The 21,157-nt window shown below is 36.4% G+C and overlaps 1 protein-coding gene across 1 annotated transcript in view; it reads left to right on the top strand.

Moving 5' to 3' along the window:
• The window catches only part of TRAPPC12 (trafficking protein particle complex 12), a 56,566-nt gene that overhangs the window by 15,921 nt on the left and 19,488 nt on the right, over positions 1 to 21,157 (top strand). The window contains 3 exon segments of the mRNA XM_009329299.1: positions 824 to 937; positions 1,814 to 1,952; positions 14,422 to 14,534. Coding sequence (XP_009327574.1) covers positions 824 to 937; positions 1,814 to 1,952; positions 14,422 to 14,534 — 366 coding nt within the window.

Genomic DNA, 21,157 nt, shown 5'->3' on the forward strand with positions numbered 1-21,157 from the left:
TGGGCCTGATCCCCTGGTTGTCCTGCACATGCCTTGTGAGCGCCCTCAAGATTAACCGCTCCATCATCTTCCCCGGCACCGAGGTCAGGCTGACGGGCCTGTAGTTCCCCGGATCCTCCTTCCGGCCCTTCTTGTAGATGGGCGTCACATTGGCAAGCGTCCAGTCATCCGGGACCTCCCCCATTAACCAGGACTGCTGATAGTTGATGGAGAGTGTCTTGGCGAGCTCCTCCGCCAGCTCCCTCAGCACTCTCAGGTGGATCCCGAGATCATTTTACACATTGTATTGTTTCTTGTCCTTTGTTCTTAATTGATAGGAATTCTGTGTTCTGGGCAATGTTAGGAAAGCCTGTTTTCATTAAATGAACTGCACTAGGGGTTATAATCTGAAATACTGAAGTCAGTGAGGTAGGAATAGGTGTTAAATACTTTACAGTGGTGAAGTAATTTGGATGTGATTACTGAAATACAGCTAGCAATTTTTTTCTCCTTTTGAAGAGAAAACAAAATTGTGAATATTTTAGTATATCCAGGTATATTAGCGAACATGATATAGCTTTTAAGTTTAGAATCCCATATGGTGTTGCATATTCTTTTGTTTTAGTGACCAGATAATATTAACTCTCTCTCATGCTTGATTTCACTTTTTGCCTAATTAGATGTGCAGCTTTGACAAATGAGCAGACATTCTGCTGCTCACTGGCCAGCTCTCCTGACCTTGTCATTATTATTGATGGGTACATGTAGCTGCTTCAGGCAAAATAAGCAGTTGTGTATTTTAGGGACTTTGTGATTTTGCTACTTGCTCTTTTCTTCTTCCCAGAGCAGTAAAAACTGGAGGGCAGCAGTTGACTTGTGCGGGCGGCTTCTAACGGCACATGGTCAAGGCTATAAAAAAGGTGGACTACCTACTAACCATACAACAGATTCTTTACAGGTATGTTTAAAGATACACCCTTGTCACTTTTTTCCAACAATATTCACAGTGGTATTTTTTTTTTAACATGATCAAACTTCTTTTCCTAATTGTTACCGAAAAACTGTGCTTATTAAAGCACTTTTTCTGTTTGCTTATGTAAAGTAGGTCTTCATTTAAAACAAAATATTTTTTAATAAGTAAAATTCTGTCTTGATTGTATGTTTTTAAAGGTAATCACTAGTAAAAAGGAATATGTTTTGCTATCTTGGAAGACTCTGTGCTAAAGTTCACGGATACTATCTAGAGTGTGAACTTTGTAGTAAGATTTCAAATGTTAGAAGTATGTTTCATGATTATAAGAAAATAAGAACCTAAATTAATAAAGGTTTGTGAAACATGTATTATGTTTCACAAACATAATAAGGGTTTTTCTGAACAAAATGTGACCAGATGAGAAGTCATGGTTCTGGCCCTAGTAGCTATAAAGCTAATGCAATTTCACCAAAATCGTAACAGATTTTAAGAACTGCATAAAATTGGAAAAACAATTAAAAATCGGATTGATAATTCTTACATGCTAACTCAATTTAAAGAGAGATGTTCTAATTTTGAAGCAGGCTAGTTTTTAAACTTCATCTTCAAAATCTCAATACCTTTACAAACAACTAAAACGTCAGTCCTCTGTGTTTTGTTTTAATGATCTTATGAAAAGTATTCTGTGGAAGAGCACGTAAATGTAAATCCTGATTCTTACCAGTAAGTAACATAGAAACACTTTACTCAACTTCATCTTAGAATAACTTAGGAAGTTGAAATTGTATTTGGGTGTGGCTTGTGATTGAAGCTAATAACAGACCTTGTCTTTTCCATTTTTTTATATGTATTAATTTTTAGCTGTGGTTTGTGAGACTAGCACTGCTGGTAAAACTGAATCTATTCCAAAATGCAGAAATGGAATTTGAACCATTTGGAAATTTAGACCAGCCTGATCTTTATTATGAATATTACCCTCATGTATACCCTGGACGAAAAGGTAAGATAGTTGATTTATAAAATGCTTTTTATTTTTGCCATTTTTACCAGTCATTATAAAATAATGGGTTCAGGTTTTTTTTAATTCTAAAGCATTGGTGAACCTTGGATTATTTCTTTTTTTTTTTTTCCTCCAGAAGAACATGACTAACTACTATGTTAAAGTATTGTTTGCATTATGGAGGTAACGATAAGGAGTAACAATAAGGGGTGAAATTATTCCATCACAATATAGGTGGGCAGTGTATTCCATGATGCTGATACAGGTTTGATTTGAAAGAGGAATGTTTTTAACAAGTAAATATAATAAAGTAGTTTAGTTCTAGGGTATTGAAATTAAAAACCCCCAAACTTTATTAGTTAATTTTAGCCAGAATCGGGCTGTGAAAGGTGATGAGGGAGTTTGTGGAAACAGAATCTATAAGCTTTTCCTCTTAAGTTCATCCAGGTACTATCAATATGCTATTTTTAACACTCACGTGTCCATGCACACGTGCTAATGCGGGTATTATTTTCTTAGGTTTCCTGGTTTCTAGGATTAAAAAAAAAAATTAGTGCTAATTCGATAATTTGCGTTAATAAAAAAAAATACTAGTTAAACGTAATATTATTTGCTTAGTAATTAAAACTAAATAAAATTCAGTAATATACTATGTATCCCGTTGTTGAAGAGGAAACAGACACCACCAGCCTCAATTCTTTATAAGCGGTTTATCTCAAGTTACAAATGCACTACTTCCCACTGCTCCAAATAGCCCATAGGTTAACGAAATAGTTCCATTACCTGGGATATTCTAGTTCTCCAGGAGTCTGGATTTGAAAAATTGCTATTTTTAAGAGCAATTTCACTCCTGTTCAGGCTATTTTGAAATTTTATTTTTTCTAAATCTGTTCCTTAGAAATAAATAACTCTCTGATGCAGGTACACTGTTGAGTGAGCTTACTGTTCTTTGGCTTTCATATTTGAACCACAGTGTATAATAAAATGCTTGTAAGTAACAGTTGTAATAGGCAGCACCACTCTCTGAAAAACTATAGTCCATTTTACATAAGAAGCTGTTAGTCTCAATGAGGAAAGCTAGAAAGATACAGAGATTTTGAGGTTGCTGAGGGAGGGAAGTTGGTGTCAAGAAAGTTCAGGATCTTTTGCAGAAGATTGTTTCATCCGTTTAGTGATGCAAAGGATTAGTTGTAGCCCGCTAAGGCCAATGTGGACTGCCTAGAACAAGTCCCTCTGACCTTACTCAGCATCTTTCAGGCAATCACAGGCAAAAAATTCATGTTTTGCCTTGAATATATTCAATGCACTGAGAAGGAACTGTGTTATTTTTGAGAGAGAGGTTTTGGTCATCAGGTTGGACAGCTCTTTGGATCTGCTTACATTTTGGTGGCTTTGCACATAATGCAGTGCTGCACAGGAGAAGTAGTCTTCCCCAGGTTGTATGTATGTTTCCACATCTTTTTCCAGTATTAGAAATAAGTTATTTTGCCTAAGAAAAGAATCCTTGCAGGTCATGTCAATATTTGAGGCATTTCAGTCCTCATGCCACAGAGCATACAGGTAGCAACAGTTCTGGACAGTCTGGCCAGCTGTTGCAGGCACCCGTCCTGTGACTTAACTTTGGATCCAAACTTTGCAGCAACCACTCAACCACTGCAGCTATTTCATACAAATCATGAAGATATCTATGGTAAAAAGGTGAGCATAAGGAAAATATTCTATGTCACGATTATATGCCTCAGTTCATTTTTAACAGTTGAACATACCAACCGGGACCATAATCTGATCATCTGTAAGGAAAATAAGATTAAGGTTGGATGGAGCTGACCTGCTGGTTGTAGATATCTCATATAAATACGATGTGATTAAGATGTGGGAACAGCTATCAAACCTTCCTTATGTAGTTTTGAGGAGAGAGAGATGCTATTTAGAGGGATGTAGGAGAGAGCAAGCAATTCTCTTCTGGCTAGCATTAAACTATGCAGTGCTGGATTATGGATAAAGAAATTCAGTATACATGCATCGTTAACCAGCTAATTTAAATAATAAAGTAGATATAAATAATTCGTATGTTTTGGTTGAAATGTATTAGTATGAATCCACAATCCACTGCTGTTTGGTAATTTTACATATCATTTTGTGGTGTAACAAGCATAAAAAAGAGAGGTTTGTTTCAACATTTTAATTTTGATTCATGGTATATAAATGGAGTAAGCACTTAAAAATCAATTTAAGAAATGAGAGTATAGATATAAATAATGTACACATTAATTGTAATACATATAATATTTTGCATCGTTTCTTTGTATTCAAAATATTCATAATAAGAAATGTAATAAATTAGAAAGTTTTCTGTGTTTCTCTATGCTTTAAGTAAGGAAAGTTTATATACCTGAGCTTCTTCCTGCAGTGAGGATAGTCCCTCATCCATTAATCTCTGAGAAATATACCTCAAAGAATTTAAATTTCAAGTAAATGTATGAGGAGTGGAAGATGTTTTTTTCCATTAATTTAACTTAACATGGCCAATACGGGCCTCTTAATTTTGCTCTGAAGCTCTCTCAAGGCTCTTTCCTTTCGGCAACACTATTAGTCTCTGTTTTATCCTGAGATTTTGTATGGCATTTGCAGCCATGTGCATGGATCCCATTACTGTTGTTTTCATCATGGCTGTAAGATCTAATCTTTCTGAAATCTGCCTTTCTTGGTTTCTACAATCTCTTTCTTCGGGCGTCTCCCTTGCCTGTAGGTGTGCACCATCTGGGGGGCTGGAGTCTGCTGGGATCCTTGTATCAGCCAGTGAAATGGGTTAAGTCACTCTTTGATCATTCCTGTTTGATACGGGGCAGAGAGCAAACCATCCTCATTTTATAGTAAAATCTTAAAATTATTCAGTTATGAATTTAGTTCTTCTAAATTCATCTGCAGAGAGATGCCGAAAAGTCCTATTTTATATATAATTTTTTTGTTTTGTAATAGGTAGGTACTCAGGTCAGGAACTCTGTTCCAGATTGCTTCCTGCACATCTCCATTGTACTCTGTGGGGTATATAAGGCTGAATTTTTTTCATCATTCTCGTGACTAATGGATTTCAGGATTTTTTTTTTTTTTTAGGGTTTTGTCTTTATGTTTACACAGTCTGACCCACTTCTATTCGTATCGTTTGTTTCTCTGTTCCTCATGATACTTCATAAAGTCTCGTATGATAGATCGGCTAACCTGAGATATCTTTTCCATTGGTAATGCCTACGTGTTTCTGAAAGAGTGAGAGCCAGCAATTAAAATGGAACATTAAAATGCTATTTCATTCTTTTATGAGATAATTTGGTCTTGCTTCTGCTAAATAGACCACTAAGTTACAGAAAAGTTAATGCTGCCAAAATTGGTGTTCTAAATTTACAATAATTGAGAATAATTTATTTTGGATTACGAAGGAAAAAAAAAAAAACCTGTGCACGAGTAAAAATAGGACTTTCATTCCCCTGACCAGAGGTTTATATGTATAGGGGTGGGTTTTTTCCTTTCCCCTTTTCATTCTCCTTGTGATGATACAGCATCATCTGTATTCCTCTAACATGAAATCAGTCTTCTGTTGTCTGGTGGCAAGTGCCTAAATAAGGAACGTATTCTTAAAAATTTAGTTGTATGTTCTCTAGAAACTGATTTCATACTATACACCTTCCCATGAACTCTGTTACTAATTATAGCACAAGGGGTTTTTTTAAGGTTTGGCTGTGTTGTGACCATAAGGATACACTAGTGTGCACTGCAGCAGGCTGGTATTTTCAGATGGATAGTGACAGTTTAAAAAAAAACAATATATATATATATAATGTATATATATGTATTTCAAAGTAGGGTGAGTCTAGACATCACTCAACTATTGTTTTATCATATTTCACTAGGTCTACACTACTTTTCTGACTTTACTAATATCCACTGCAGTTAGAAATTTTAGCACAAATACATGAAAAAATTGATACAAAAAATAGTTGGCTGTGCGAGATTTCATTTTTTACGTGTCCTTATTTACTCAAGCAGTGCTCTTAATTTGTTTCTTTTATTCAGTTTTGAAATTCAGCTCTCCCTAAAGGAATCCTATCATACGTAGTCTAGAACTGTCATTCAAACCCATGTTGTAAACAAGTTTTCAGTACTGATGTCTGAGGTGAAATGTAATAAATTATTATTATTAGATTTAATAAGCTTATAAAATAGCAAAAAATGTGATAGGAAACTTGTCACATGTCTGTTGACTCAGTGACACCGCGCTTACTGTGAAAACACTCATCCAGAATTTTTCTTTAATACCGCAGAAGGCATTTTACAGACATCTGGACTGTGTGTAGTGCAGAGGACTGTGTACAGCTCCAAGGTCCGCCTGCTCTCTGAAGCTTGGTCCTGCTTCTGAATGTCAGACTTATACCATAAGGAAGGACAGGCATGGATTGGGGAAATTATCGCCTATATGCTTTCACAGTAAACGTAGTGATGCCTGTACAGTGATGTTTGGCTATTTTGAGTTTACTGTCCTCCTTTCTTCTTCTCTTCTCTACTTGCCTATGCTAGTAGGAGGCAGCCTTGCTAAAGCTTCCTTTCGCTTTTTCTCAGCATCGTTTTGGATGATGCTATAAATGAAATGCCCTTTTTTTTTCATCCTCATCAACTTTTGGTTAGTGGGAGAACGGTAGCAGAATGGGAAGTGGTGTGGGGAAAAAAAATATTTGTGGTGGGTGGGGAGGCAAAAGGAGTAATCAAGGTAAAAACAGGCATAAGAGAAGAAATGCACAGGCTAAAGAAATCATAGCCTACAGAGTGCTCCTATCTTTTAATACATTTTGCAGGAAAACAGAAGAAAAAAAGACTCCAGTCATTGTTATATGTGGTATTGGTTTTCTCATATGTTACCACAAATACTGCTGTGCCTGAACTTGCACTCCCATGTCAGACTGCTTCAGTCTTGGCAGTTGCTCAGAACAGTTCTTCGTTCAAGCTCATATTGACAGTAAAAAACATATTAAAGCCTCTAGAGGAACTGGTTTGCCAATTATTTTATTTACAGTACTATGTACACCACTCTATTGTCCCTTTAAATTCACTATCTGTTCTGTTGCTTCAGAGCTACCTTCTGCCTATGAAATCACCTAATATGATATGAATAAATACCACTCAAGTGTTGTGGTTCCAGTTGGCTTTTCAGAGTATTCAGACTTGCAAATGCAAATTTTTCTAAAATAATATAGATATTTTAGTTAGGAAATATATGTATAATTTTAAGGGGGTAGAGTGCTGCTAAAATATTTAATTGTGCTTTCTTTCCCAAGGCTATGTAGTCTCATTGTAGACCGTACCAGCTTTATATAGTATTTCTTAAAAGTGAGCAAGTAATTAATTTCTAAATTCTGCCTTACTACAGTTAACAGTAGGTAAGATTTATGGTGATTCCTTTGTGGTAGGGCAATTGTTGCAGGGTTTTTTGGCATTCTTTCTCTTATGTTTTCCTTGCTTCAGTGCAAATAACAACTCCAGATTACTGAAAAAGTATTTCTGAAACCTTTCAAAACCAGATCTTAATTCGGAATATCTGTGTTCTTAGGTCACATGCACTTAAATTGTGACGTATACGTAAACATGCAAATTCAGATAAAATTTTCAAAGCATTTTCTTTCAATGATTACAAACATTTAGGCTCCTATCTCTTCTTCAGTCTTTCTGGAATGAAAGTAATAAACAAATGCTTGGTAACTAGTCTGTTGAATGTGGATTTTTAAGTGTACTTTTAATTGACAGTCAGTAAGACTAGGATTCAAAGTTACTACATCATCACTCTTAAAAATCCCCTTATAAATTACACAAATATGCTGTTGTAGAAGTATGTAAAAGTGTGTGTGTGCATATAAATGCAAGGATGTACATCTCTGTGTGTATACGTATGTATAAAGCAGAATATCTTTATGAACCTGGATTTTCTGTATTTCTCTTCTACCCAATGAAAGAAGGGTTTGTTTCTTTGTTTTGTTTTTTTCACTTTATACTTTCAGTAAATGATAATTTGCCCTACTGCTGCTTTTTGATATTTGAGATTTGTTGAATAAGCTGTAGAAGGCAGATCAGAAAGTATTTCTGGTTACTGATTTTGCCACAAGAAAATATGAAGATAAAACGGCTAGCCATTGGAATCCTCAATTTTCTACTCTAAAAGGGTTGCAGATGAGGGCTCCAGTTTGAATTTGATTGGCATGAGGTGATGTTTATGTTATGACAGTTATGAAAATGTGCAGCTGTTCATAAAGAAATAGAAATTGAAATCTGTGGTCTTAGAAAATTCTACCTGATCTTACTATTTATTCCATCTGTTCCCATGCTTTTGGAGTATCCATTTTCCTTTCAGCAGACCTTTTTTCACTTTTTAGTTTTGTCTTTCTGTTGTGGTTTAACCTCAGTTGACAACTGAGCACCACGCAGCCGCTTGCTCGCTCCCCCCCAGTGGGATGGGGGAGAGAATTGGAAGGGTAAAAGTGAGGAAACTCGTGGGTTGAGATAAAGACAGTTTAATAGGTAAAGCAAAAGCCGTGAATTATTTCACTACTTCCCATGGGCAGGCAGGTGTTCAGCCATCTCCAGGAAAGCAGGGCTCCATCACGCGTAATGGTTACTTGGGAAGACAAACGCCACCACTCCAAACGTCCCCCCCTTCCTTCTTCTTCCCCCAGCTTTATATACTGAGCATGACGTCACATGGTATGGAATATCCCGTTGGCCAGTTGGGGTCAGCTGTCCTGGCTGTGCCCCCTCCCAGCTTCTTGTGCCCCTCCAGCCTTCTCAGTCAGTAGAGCATGGGAAGCTGGAAAGTCCTTGGCTAGTGTAAGCATTACCTAGCAACAACTAAAACATCAGTGTGTTATCAACATTGTTCTCATCCTAAATCCAAAACACAGCACTGCACCAGCCATTAGGAAGGAAATTAACTCTATCCCTGCCAAAACCAGGACACTTTCGTATGCTGAAAATTTATATATGAATGAGATTAATTCATGCTAATGTGACAATCAAAAATCATATTCTTTGAAAAAAATTCTCTGCTGTATTTAAAAGTGATAGCTAAGAAAAGAATTGTCTTAAAATTAAACCATTTTTCCATTACGAATTTTTAATAGATAAAATTATTATGAAACCCTTAAAAGAGGAGCAACAGAGGTCAACTGTAAAACATCAAGCTAGAAGACTTATTTAACTTAAAATTTCAATACATGGCAGTAATTGTAGGGTATTGCCTTTTGTTGAAATTATGTAGGCTTTGTTGACGTGGTTTTGCTGTGTAAGAAGGCATTACTTCTTTAGAAATCCGAAGCATGAAGTAGAGAGCAAAATCCATTCTCCTGTGCTCTTAAGTAAACATTTTAATTACAGGATATGGTGCTTGTTTTAAATATTTCCTCGACATGTTGCCTTGTTAAATTCAGTAGAGTGAAATATAATAGAGGACATGGGTTTGATTCCAAATAGTTTTGCAAAAGGCAGCACATGCCACAATCCATTTTATTTTATATAAAATTCTCTTATCCCTAGTGGGGTATCACAGGAATATATATGCCCACTTGCATAGGAACCTATTACAAAGAAATATGTGTTACGCTGTGTGCCTTAAATATGTGGCCTAACAGTAAGCAAATAGGTGAAACCTTTCAGACAATATGTCATTCTTAATCTAAGAAGCACATGTGTTTCTGTTACAGCTTAGTGTTAATGTAGTCAATCTTACTTTCTGGTTTTGTTTTTTCCCCAATGTAACTGTGTTTATTGAGGCATGTATAGTTTTTTTTCCTGCTGTTAATCTGCTTTTTAATTAAATTTTGTACTCTGAATTCTACAACCTGCCTTTCAGACCCTCATAACACTATTATTATTGACCTACTAGAGTCATCAACAAATGTCATTTACCTCTTCCCAATTGTTTTCTTGTTAACTGAGACAATTTAAAATGAAAATTACAGTGTTTTCTAAAATCTCAGACACACCTTTTTTAGGTCTCAACTCTTGTTCATTTCTCACCATCTTCATATTAAAATGTTAGGGAATACTTATCAGAAGGCTCAACTTCTGTGTCTTGCAAGACAGAGTGTTTTTGTAGATTTGTGTGCAGTTTCTTTTTCTGTCGTATATTTCTTAACAACAGGAATGGGCTTCTCCGCACTGTTGTTCTTTCAGCGGAAAGCGGCTGAATGACGAGCCTTTGATGCAACGTGATATGGTGACGTCATAGAACAACAAATCCACATCCTGTTGTTTAGACCAAAATTCTTAGTGAGCTCAGAGTTAACTGTTCCAAGTCAGAACTTTCTGTGATTCTCTTATTTTTTTGCTTTTTACCTTTTTATCAGTGAACTGATGTGTCTTTGATGAAGATTCAGAAGAGTCGTATTATGGTTTGCCTTTGCCTTTTTCATCTCCCGTTCACCCCATGAAGCTCTGCTGGGCTGCATTTCAAACCCATTATGCTCAAAATGTTCTCTTCCACCATGGTATGCACACAGGTCACCTTGCTGAGTCCTGTGAGAACAAAGGTTTATAACCATCCACCCTGTGAAAAGATTTTTAGTGACTTGCTGTTGCTTTTCTCAGGTGCTTTCTTGACATTTTTGTTTCAGACAAGTTCAAAGATGATTGTTCTGTTTTCTTAGATTGAGAAAATTACAGATTCAGATTTTGGATGCTGGAGACAAGACAGTAATAGAGAACTCGGGGCGGGGGGGGCGGGGGGGAAGGCGTGTGTTGTCGGTTTTTACACAACTGTTAACCAGGAGTTACAGAATTACTTTGGTGAACAGATCTCTCTACATGCTTTTTCTATTACTGCCACGTATTTCTTCCTGAGAAGTGTATGTAAATCGTATTACCACTTTATATGAGTGGCACTCATTGAAAGCTTTACCAAATCTAAAGTAAATTTATGGTCTTTTTTTTAAACCAGAAATTGAGTTTATTAATGTAGGAACTGAATTAGATATATTATCCATACCTCATATCATTTAACTAAGAAGCAGCTTACTTGGAGACAGGAGCATATCTGGGAAATTATACTTAACCAAAAATCTCAAAGTTTCTTTTTTATAAAGAGAGTATTTAAGGAATATGTTTGGATGAGTGGCTTGGATAAGTGCTGCAGGTTTTTTAGGAGCAATTTGCTCATGTGATTTGACTTGGAAGTTACAAAATACTGTTTACATGGAGTGGTAAGACAGCCTTACCAGTGGTAAAAGCTCGTTTTTCTCTTCTGTTTTCCCCAGTTTCCACACTTGTTTGAGAGCACGTGTACAGTTTTGTGCTTTCTTAAAAAAACAAAAACAAAACTAAAAACTTCTGCTCTTCAGAAGGATTACAAGGAAACTGAGGAAGAGAGCAGAAACGGTTGGTGTTTCTGAGATTTTAAATAAAGTTAGCAGCCTGTTTAATGAGCAGGAAGTAACAGAAGTTCACTGGATGGATTTGCTGGATGCTTACAATAAAATTTCTTGCAGGATACTAGTTATGTCATGAGTTTCAAAAAGAAAGAGAAGAAACAGATGCTAGAGTTTTAGATCCTCCTGTGTGAAATAGTAATATAAATTCTGGTTTGAAAAGTCGTTACACTGACTACTCTTACACTGTGGGCCAGCTTCCTTCTGGTTTTGTTCGAGAGATCTGTCACCATACTTGACGTACCTACGGAGGATCACACTGGAATGCTTTTTGGTCACATGCTATGAAGGAAGTACTAAGTGGTTGAGAAATAATACATTAATAAAGTACGTTTCAAAGTAATATAGTTCTGAATGCCTATTACAACTGAGGTCTTACTTTTGATAGGAAATAAATCAGATTCTTATGGAGTCTAAGTTGGCCTGGAGTCGCATTCATCATTCTGACATCCTCTGACACCATTTCCAATGATGTAGATTGATAATGGGTTATTCCTTCCCCTCGCATGGATCATAATAGTGTGGCTTCATTCAGCAATATACGAGATCAATACTTTACAAAATATGCAATCCCAAAAAGTGTTTTATAAAACATTATATAAATTTTATAAAAATGGATAACGCGAGACATTTCATCTGCGCTCCATTAAATACCCGTCTATCTGTATGTTGAGCTGTTCTGTTACCAGTTCAGATTTTCTGTATGAGTGTTTATTGAATTGACCTTTTGCTGCATTTTACAAGAGAATGTAATGATACAAACTCATTCCGAGTTGAAAATGCTAGAACACAGTCATTAACCAAAAATGTTGCAAAAACTTTAGATTCCTTTTGTTTTATATCTCAGATTTTCCAAAGTTTTACTGATGAACAAAACTTTTCCTTTTTTTACCTTTGCCTCAGAAATGCTGTTGAGTGCAAGAAGTAGGTGCATGGTTCATGGATTAGCAGTAAATTAAGACTACTTTTTCCAAAAGAACAGTACCAAACTAGCTGGTTTTAGGCACTGCTTTTTTGGCAGGATTACCGTTGGATGGTGGAGTTAGAACTTGGTCACCAGAGGGGTGGTAGAGGTGGAACCAGACACAGGTTTGCTTCCATAGGCTTGCAGTGCAGATTCTTAAGTTCGCAATGTGCCTACAAAGCAATTTTTCTGTGGTGGTCTGGTGCGGAACTTACTCTTAAGTTATTTTCATCTCCCTTTTCATTGTTGTTCACCCCCCACACTCTGACTGTGTATCTTCACTTGTGTCATGCTAGGTACTAGTCAGGATACAGACATAAAATATTTCTCATCTTTTGTTACTGGTTGAATAACCTTTTATGCTTCTCTTAATAGAATTTCAAAGGCAGTTTTGTTTTCTTAATCTCTATTCCACATATGATGATGCATGAAACTCGCGTGTACATCCATTAAGGGAACACAGCAGTCACGGAAGCCATGGGGAATAGTTAGCACTGGCAAAAGAGAATTTATGTAGATGTAAGTGGCTTACTCTGAAGGTCATAATTAGTGAGTTTTGTGATTAAAATTTTGTCAACCTTTAAAAAAAATGTCTAGAGGCAGTGACTCATTGTATATAGCATTTAGCTCTTTGACATACAAGCCTGTTAAGAACAGGTGCAAAAATCTTTCTAAAAAGCTCCTGAGTCCTATTTTTGAGAAAAGATGAGGCAAAAGGTGACTTGAGAGGGAAATCCCCTTAGAATATGTCTAAAGAGAGCAAATGTATTATATTAAAATATTAGAAGTGTAGCACACTATTTTGCAAGGCCTATTTCCCCATTATGCTAGCTCTGATTTGTTTTTAATAATAGCATTTAGTTTATGTTCAGTATCATTTTCTGTGTATCAGGATATGCAGTTATCTGAAAGCAAGATGTTGCACACACTGGGATTCCCTAAAGCTCCTGAAACTGCCCTTGAAGTCAGCCAGGATGCTCATAACCTTAGAGGATTGAGTCTTTGGTAAATATTATAATAATAATAAAGATAAAAGTAAACTAATATGAAAAGGGAGAAATTTCTTTTTCTCCCCAAATATTGCTTAAAATTCCTTCCCTATCCTTTGATGCTTTCAATAAACCAGAAAATACAGAAAATACACCACCTTTATGAAGAGTCAGTCTCACAGTATAGAGCCATTTAGTAACTCTTTGTGGAAAAGTAGCATTAATGAAGTAAAACCTGGACTAAGTCACCTTTAGAGCAATGGAATGGTCTCTGCTTAGCATAATGGACCTAGACTTTTACACAAACCTATGGATATTAATAGAAAAAAGAAACAAAATATTTTGTAATATATTTTAATTTCCCGGAGGACTTGATATATTTTTAGATTTAATGTTTCTATTATAGTAGTATTATTTTTGTTGTTCATTATACCATTTTTATTTTTTATTTCTTTTGACTCATGTTGGTTTTCTGGTTGTATTTTTTTCTCTGTAATATAGGAGCCCTTCATATCAACTTTCTGTTTCTTTGGAAAAGGATTATGTAGAAGTGGTTTTACATGCCCTGGTTATGTAACTTTTTTGCAAGCATGCTTTTAAGGCCAATAATTCCATATTATTTCTTCTGCATAGATTGTAAAATATGCATAATTATTAAATGTTAGGAATAACGTTGTAGCTGCAACTTGAGTAAACTTCCAATTTTTTTTAATCCGTCATTTTAATTAGTTTATAAAAATCATTAATGAAATATTGTACTTCCATGCACAACTTGTTCTTGAAAATTTGAATTAGATGCATTTTTTTCTTGCCTTCCTGATTATGGTTACATATGTGTTTACCTATTTAAAACATTTTACAATACATTACATGTTATAGCTAAGAAAAAGTTTGCTATTTTCTCATCTTTCACATCTTTCATCAGGAGAAGAAAAAGATATGAAGGTAAAATGGACTTTGTGTTATATACACTAGTGAGAAATACCTTGTGTTATGTAGGCAAATCACAAACTGATCATTATAGCAAACTCATTTAATAAAATTCATTATGTTTTTAGGTTCCATGGTTCCTTTCTCCATGCGGATTTTACACGCTGAACTTCCTCAGTACCTAGGTAATCCTCAGGAATCACTTGACAGACTACATGGTATGAAGATAATCTGCGCCAAGGTAACAGCTGCTCTGTGCACTAACATTTCTTAATGTTTAAGAAATGTATTTTACTGTCTTTATAAAGAACATTAAGTTTCAACGATGACATTTTTTATTCCATCTTGATATCTATAAGGAACTCACTGAAAGAAGTAATTAAGTGCCTCTTTCATTTTAGGATATATCCTTCTCTCCTCTGTGGTAGCTCTGACTAAAATGAGTAGAACAGTGGACAACATAGTTCTCAGATGTGTTTGAGGGCAAGTAGGAGAGCTTTCTTCCCTCGCTCAGCTGCGTCCAGCTAGCTCAAAACACAGTTGTTAATGATCTTGATACTTAAAAAATAGTCTTGATCCTTCAGAAATAGTCTGAATAGCTGGTTTTGGAAACAAAGGTCATTGGGGAATAAAAATGCAACCTGCTGAGTTTGTTTTGGGGCTTTTGTTTTGTTTTGTCAAGTGCTATAATACAAAATTATGGCCTAAATTATAATAGGGGATTTGTCAGTGCTGAAATTGGAGTGATGGTGTTGTGAGCACTAACCTTATCCACTAAATCCAACACCCTGACTGTTAAGCATTCATCCTTAAATGTTTTTTACAGAAATCTTTCCCAAGTAGTCTAATGCAACAGTGACTATGAATGTTACAATGTGGTAAAATCTAGAAGAAATGCAGCATTATTGTTTTATCTGTGACACTTGAAAGTTCAAAATTGTGTATAAGATAAATACATGTGATTAATTTTTATTTTCAGTATTTCTTGAAAGTTTCCTATATTTACTCCTGAAAATAACTTGGATAACAGAAGTGAAAGGATTTTATATTTGCCAATTGTACAGCTATAATGGCCTTATGTATATAAAATCAGCTTGCTTCTAGCAGAGTAGTGACTAGGATAACCAAATGTTTACAGTAAAAAAAACAGTTCTTTGTATTATGAGGGAAAAAGAGGAAAGGTTTAGGTAATAAGAGATGAATGTGGCATTTGTTATAGAGTTAGAAAGAACGGATTTGGAAACAGTTGAGAGAGACCTAATTTGGCCAAGAAGTGCTACTTTTTAGCACTTCAGGAATGCTGTTACCTGTTCATGACCATCTCATCTAATAATCTTACTGGCAGGCTGTTCTCTCCAGCCTTTTCCTTCATAAACAGTCCTCCTCAATTTGAAGTAGTTTTTTTTTCTTCTAGGAAATGTCATACTCCTCTGTTGCAGGATTTCACAGTGCTTCTACTGCCATTTGCCTACCCCGGTCTGCAGCAGATCAGCTGTTTCATATCTTGTTTTTATGTGATCTGGTATTAAGTGCTGCGTTGTCTCCCTTCAGTCATGAAGGTGCCGCTAGATTCCAAAAACTTAACTGGTTTCTAAGTTCCTTTATCTTGTAATGGAGAGAGAAAATTGTATGAATGTGAACGAGGAAGTAACTGCTGAGCAGGTCATTCATCAGCCATCTGGCTAACTTTATTGAAATGGCCGTATCAGTTACAGTGTGATCAGCCATGATTCTCCACAGATTAAAGATTATTGGTCAATAGAGGAATGAAAGAAAAGGAAATTAACTCCCCGCCTTTTACAAGACCTTTAAGTCATCTACAACCTTGAGGTGGCTCTGCCTGTGTTCTTTTCCTTGAAGTGCATATCCTTAAAGCGTACCCAGCGTACCAAGGAAGCTTTTAAACTCTAATGCAAGATTTTGTTTGAACATGAACTAGGCTGATTATTTGTTTAAATAAGGGAAACTTCTGCTAGAGAAGATGAAATAGAAATAAAGGAGATTTACAAATTAAAATACGCATATTTCCCTGCCCGTTACATTCTTGAAGAACAGGTCTGTTTACTCATGCTCTTACTCCATCAGCCTCTAGTGGCTTAGGTCACTACAAATCCTGTGTGATCTCTTGCGCCCTTGGGGAAAGCTGCTTGAAGCTGGCTGTACATTTACTCCTAGCTCTTCTGAGGAGTCCCCCATTCTCTGCACTTGCTGTTGGTTCACAGATTGCCATCTCTTTCACTCTGCCTTTCTGTGTCTGAATTGGCAAAGTTTCTCCTGGGTTAGTATGTTCAACTGCGGTCAGAAAGAGAATGATCTCCCTTTGTTTCTGACAGCTTCCACCAGAGCCAGGATACAGTAGCCAGGAAAAGCCATTGTCTGTGCTGACGGATGTTTAAAGATGACTTTTTAAAGCGCAGTACACAGAAAACTGCAAATGAACAAATAAAACATACCATCCTTCCCAAGAGAATATTTCTGATTAGTTATTCTAGACATCTCATTGCAGATTACTTCATTTGTTTGCATTCAATTAAATACCTTGTCTTTTGGAGCAATTCAAAGACAACTGTAGAAACAAGAGTGTGAAAAAGGACAGCTTGTAAAGATAAATATGTTTTTAAAAGACAGTTGTAAATTAGTGATAATTTAACCATTTGAAGTCAGGGTTGGCTGACAAAAAAAATTGTTTAGATATATGTTTTGATTTTTTTAATAGAATACTATTAGTCTAATAATCTCGATCTCACCTGGAATGTGCAAGAATAAAGTGCATAACACTTACAAAAAACCATGGCATAATCAAGAAAATAACATAAAGGATGTATGCTCATTAGTCTTAATATTTGTATATGACACTTGGGAACCATTTGGGTTATAACAGAATTAATTGGGGAGCTTTCAACCAAAAGCCTCTAGTGTTTTACTTCCTTATTTTAAAAAGTGGAAAAATAATCTTTGGTCATCCGTATTTACAGAAGGGCGTACGAATAGTCATTATGTAAATGAGGTGATCTTGGAGTCATAAAAGCTAGAAGAGAGAAAAGACCTATTAGCTCACCTAGTCTGTCTCTCTGCAACGCAAGGTTGTTTTCTAGTTTTTAATGAGCCAGCCTATAATGCTGAGGCCACATCCCCTGGGAGGCTATTCCAGGCTAATGCTAATGCATTCTTATCATACGAAAATTTGTCTTCCTATTTTGTTTCTCTTCCTTAATGTAATTGTGTTTTTTCCTATCTGATATTTCCTTTTAACCTGCTAAATTCCCTTTGCTTTTTGTTGTATGCATTCTACGGACACTTGTCAACTTTGGATTAGCCATTCTACTTAAAGATCTAACCATATTTACTTTGTCACTGTTTTGGTAACTCAGTCTCTTCACCCCCCATCTACTTAGATATTTCTGGTACCTGAAGCAGGATTGGAGGTTGAGTGCAAAAACATAATTTTCATTTTCGCTGTATAGGCAATAATGTTTTACATTTTCCAGTATTCCTGCAAATTTGTAATCAAGATCTGGTCGGATATTTTACATCTCTGTCTATAGGTACAACATTTGGGAAAGAAATAATCTGTAGTGCCAAATGCCTCTTACAGCTTGGGGGAGGAATCCAGTGGAATTGTTACTGTCTCTGTGTTATTGCTGGTCTTCCCAACATGAATTGCCTCAATGAGTTGTTGCCTTTACAAGTCTGCCTTGAAATAAATGGTCTCCAAACAGCCAAGCAGTAAGAGTAACAATAGTAATTTAAATCACAAAAGGGTTTGGTCGTTTCAAGTATTCATTTAAAAACATAGGCATGATCACTTTAGTGCTAATAATGCTGAGGACATGCTAATAAATGCTTACTTGGAGACCAAAATGTGAAAAGAACAGTCAGACTTAAACTAAACTCCTCCCTTGTTTGTACCTAAGCTTCCTAGCTGATTGAGGGAGACCTGGAAATGCACACATCTCATAGTGCAGTGCATTTCACTTTTTAACCCTAATCCTTCAAGTGGCAGAGCTGTACTAGGCTCTTCTACCAGGTGGGTGGAGAAGTGCCAAGTGAGTTAACAGTCTTGCTTCCTAAAAAAGCCTCTGCAAGTGTTACTTCTGCAAAACTTCTCAAAAATACTTTGTGCCATTTGTCCATCAGCCCCTCCCTGTGTAGTTCCACCACTCTCCTTCATGAGTAGTTCCTCCCTGGCCCTTGCATACAAACTCTTCGTATCTCCTGGTCTTCTGTTTTACTTCCAAACTGATGAACTTTTCAGTCTCTTAGCTACTGATTGTTTTGGGGGTTTATTTTCATTCAACTTCCAGTTCTGGCTCAGTTACTAAGGTCATGCAAGTATTCTATTTCTCATGCATTACTTCAGTCTAGGGGGTATTTGTCTTGATGCCTTGTTTGATGAGTTTGTAGAAATGATGATGATCCTGCACCAGTCTGAGTACCCAAGAAGCCACAATTCCAGAAGCACCGAAAAAGGTTGAGTAAGAAGCTAATGCTGGTGAAAAGTTGTGGAAGAACAAATAAAATAGTAAAAAGAGATACATAAGGATAGGAAACTAAGAATGCAAATGGTGGTGTGCATAGGTAGTAATTACAGTATACAGGTGATTGATAGGGAATGAAACAGACGACTTGGTAAAGTAATTCTAGCCAGTGAAACTAATGAGTGTGCATTTATAAATATTCAAAACAAGAAAAAGCATAGGTCGTACATAAAACTCATGTTTAAGTAGATAGTAGAAGTGTTCAGTCATGTTTCTCTTTATAATAGAAACAAGGATGTTTAGAGCTATCCCATGCGACATTGCTAGAATAAACAGTTTACTATCTGTAGAAAAGTGGGATGAGGGGATTTGCTAAAATTAAACATTTCATGTCAACTAACCCAGACAACTTACACTGAGGAACTACCTGAATCATTAATGTTATTATTAAACAATTCTTGGAAAACTGGGGAAATGCCCAAATGCTGAAAAACTGCAGGTGATGTTCTTATACTTAAGAAGGGCAAAGGGAGATAAACCTAGGGAATAAAACAATTAGCCTCAAATCAGCACCGAGTTCTGTTTTAATTACTTTGAGCTTGAGGTGATGGCTAGATATCCCCAAGTAATGTCACAGAATGGTTAATGTAATACTCTAATTGTATGCTAATATCTAATTCTTTCTTTCTTCATGATGTTAGTGAACACGTTTTCAGAGAAGGGTTTTGTCAAACAAACGCTTTGTCTTTTTAAACAAGACAGCATGTCTCATTGATGAAGGCACCTTGTGTTTAGACCATTTCAAGAGTAAGAACTCGACCTTATTGAGAATGAGAAGTGATCACTACATGTTTTCCAGGGGAAGAGAAAGATCATGGTTTTTAGACTGGACAGAAAATAGGCGGTAAGGTGTTTCTGGGAGAGAAGAGTTTGTTTTGTCCTCTGACAAGGTGCCTCGTTGTACACTGGGCATTTAATACTTAAATGTGATGCTTTGGTTTCTAAGGGATTGCTAAGTGGCTACACTGCTTTTGAAAGTGGGACTGAGATTCAGTCTCACAGGCATGCCACTGCGATCTCATAAATTGCCACCTATCGACTAAGCTGCAGTATCTACTGGTGTATGCTCATAACCTCTCAGAATTGGAGGTAAGGCAACTTAGCGTAGCCCTCTGCGAACAAGGTTTACACTAAATCATATTTCCTTGTATTTGTCATGGGCTAACAATTCTTATCAGGAAAATTGCCCTGGCTCAGCTGGCGTGTGGTAACTGCAGTCATTTCATCATATGTCTCTCCTTATTCTTAAGTTCTTTGTAGCAAGATTTATGGCACCTAACTTCAAGCTTTCACTCTAGTCTGTGAAAAGAGATTGGTATCTCTTACGGCGATTCCTTCCACCTTAGGATGTCTAAAACAGGTTGCATGAACTCCCTGAAGGTAGCGATTGCTCTTCATTGGCTGTAGAAGGCACCAACACGCTGTCTGAGGCCAGATTAATTCTACCTGTCTCTGCTTTGGAGGATTTCCTGTGTTGTTTTTAAGTGTTTACTTACAAAGCGCTAAGCACAATTGGAATGCTTTGCTGATGTAGGAAAAAAATTATTTTTTTCTTATACTGACAGAAGCTGAGAGCTCTGTGCTCGGAAGTGCACTCAGTCCCCGGAAGAGGAAGCGCCTTGTATTTCCCTAATTGGCTAACCACTGCGGCTGATTAAAGAGCAAGTGGCCTTAATGTTTTTTTGAGGGAAATCTCAAGCAGTGTTCTGTGACCAAAGTTATACATCTGTAACAGGAAAAATAGGGTGATCTGTGGGAATCAGAAAACAAATTTGGAGAAACTGTAATGGGATTAGAAAAAGAAAAGTTGACTTGCATTTCAGATGGAACCTTACATACGTAGTTTAAAAGTGCTTAAGACACAATCTTCATTAAGTATACATTTTCGTTCTTCCCGTAATACAGCGTTTCATTCATTCAACAATTTACATGATTTAAAATCTATAATAAATAAAAAGAAGCAATAAAACTCAAACTTTGAGAGGGAAATTGCAGTAAGAACTAAGAGGAGTACTTCGTTAAGGACAAAAGGATGAAACCAGAGCCCATACTTAGGGTGGGGGAGTCAAGAGGCAGTGGCTTTCTATGAAAAATCTGTTTGACTTTCTTTGTGGTCGTTAACATTCATTCCCTGGTGAAGCATATTTCATGTTTTGCTTAGCAAAATGTGTATGTCCCTAGAGTGTGCTGACATTTAATGTTCTGTAAGTAACATAAACCTGAACTCTAACATCCTTCTACTGTACAATGGCTTGCTTTCTTGGTGCAACTGATGTAGCTATGCTAATAATGAGTAATTTTGAACTGTACCTAGGTGAAGCATTCC

Source organism: Pygoscelis adeliae, unplaced genomic scaffold, assembly GCF_000699105.1.
Source record: "Pygoscelis adeliae isolate BGI_AS28 unplaced genomic scaffold, ASM69910v1 Scaffold17, whole genome shotgun sequence".
In the NCBI taxonomy this organism is placed as follows: domain Eukaryota; kingdom Metazoa; phylum Chordata; class Aves; order Sphenisciformes; family Spheniscidae; genus Pygoscelis; species Pygoscelis adeliae.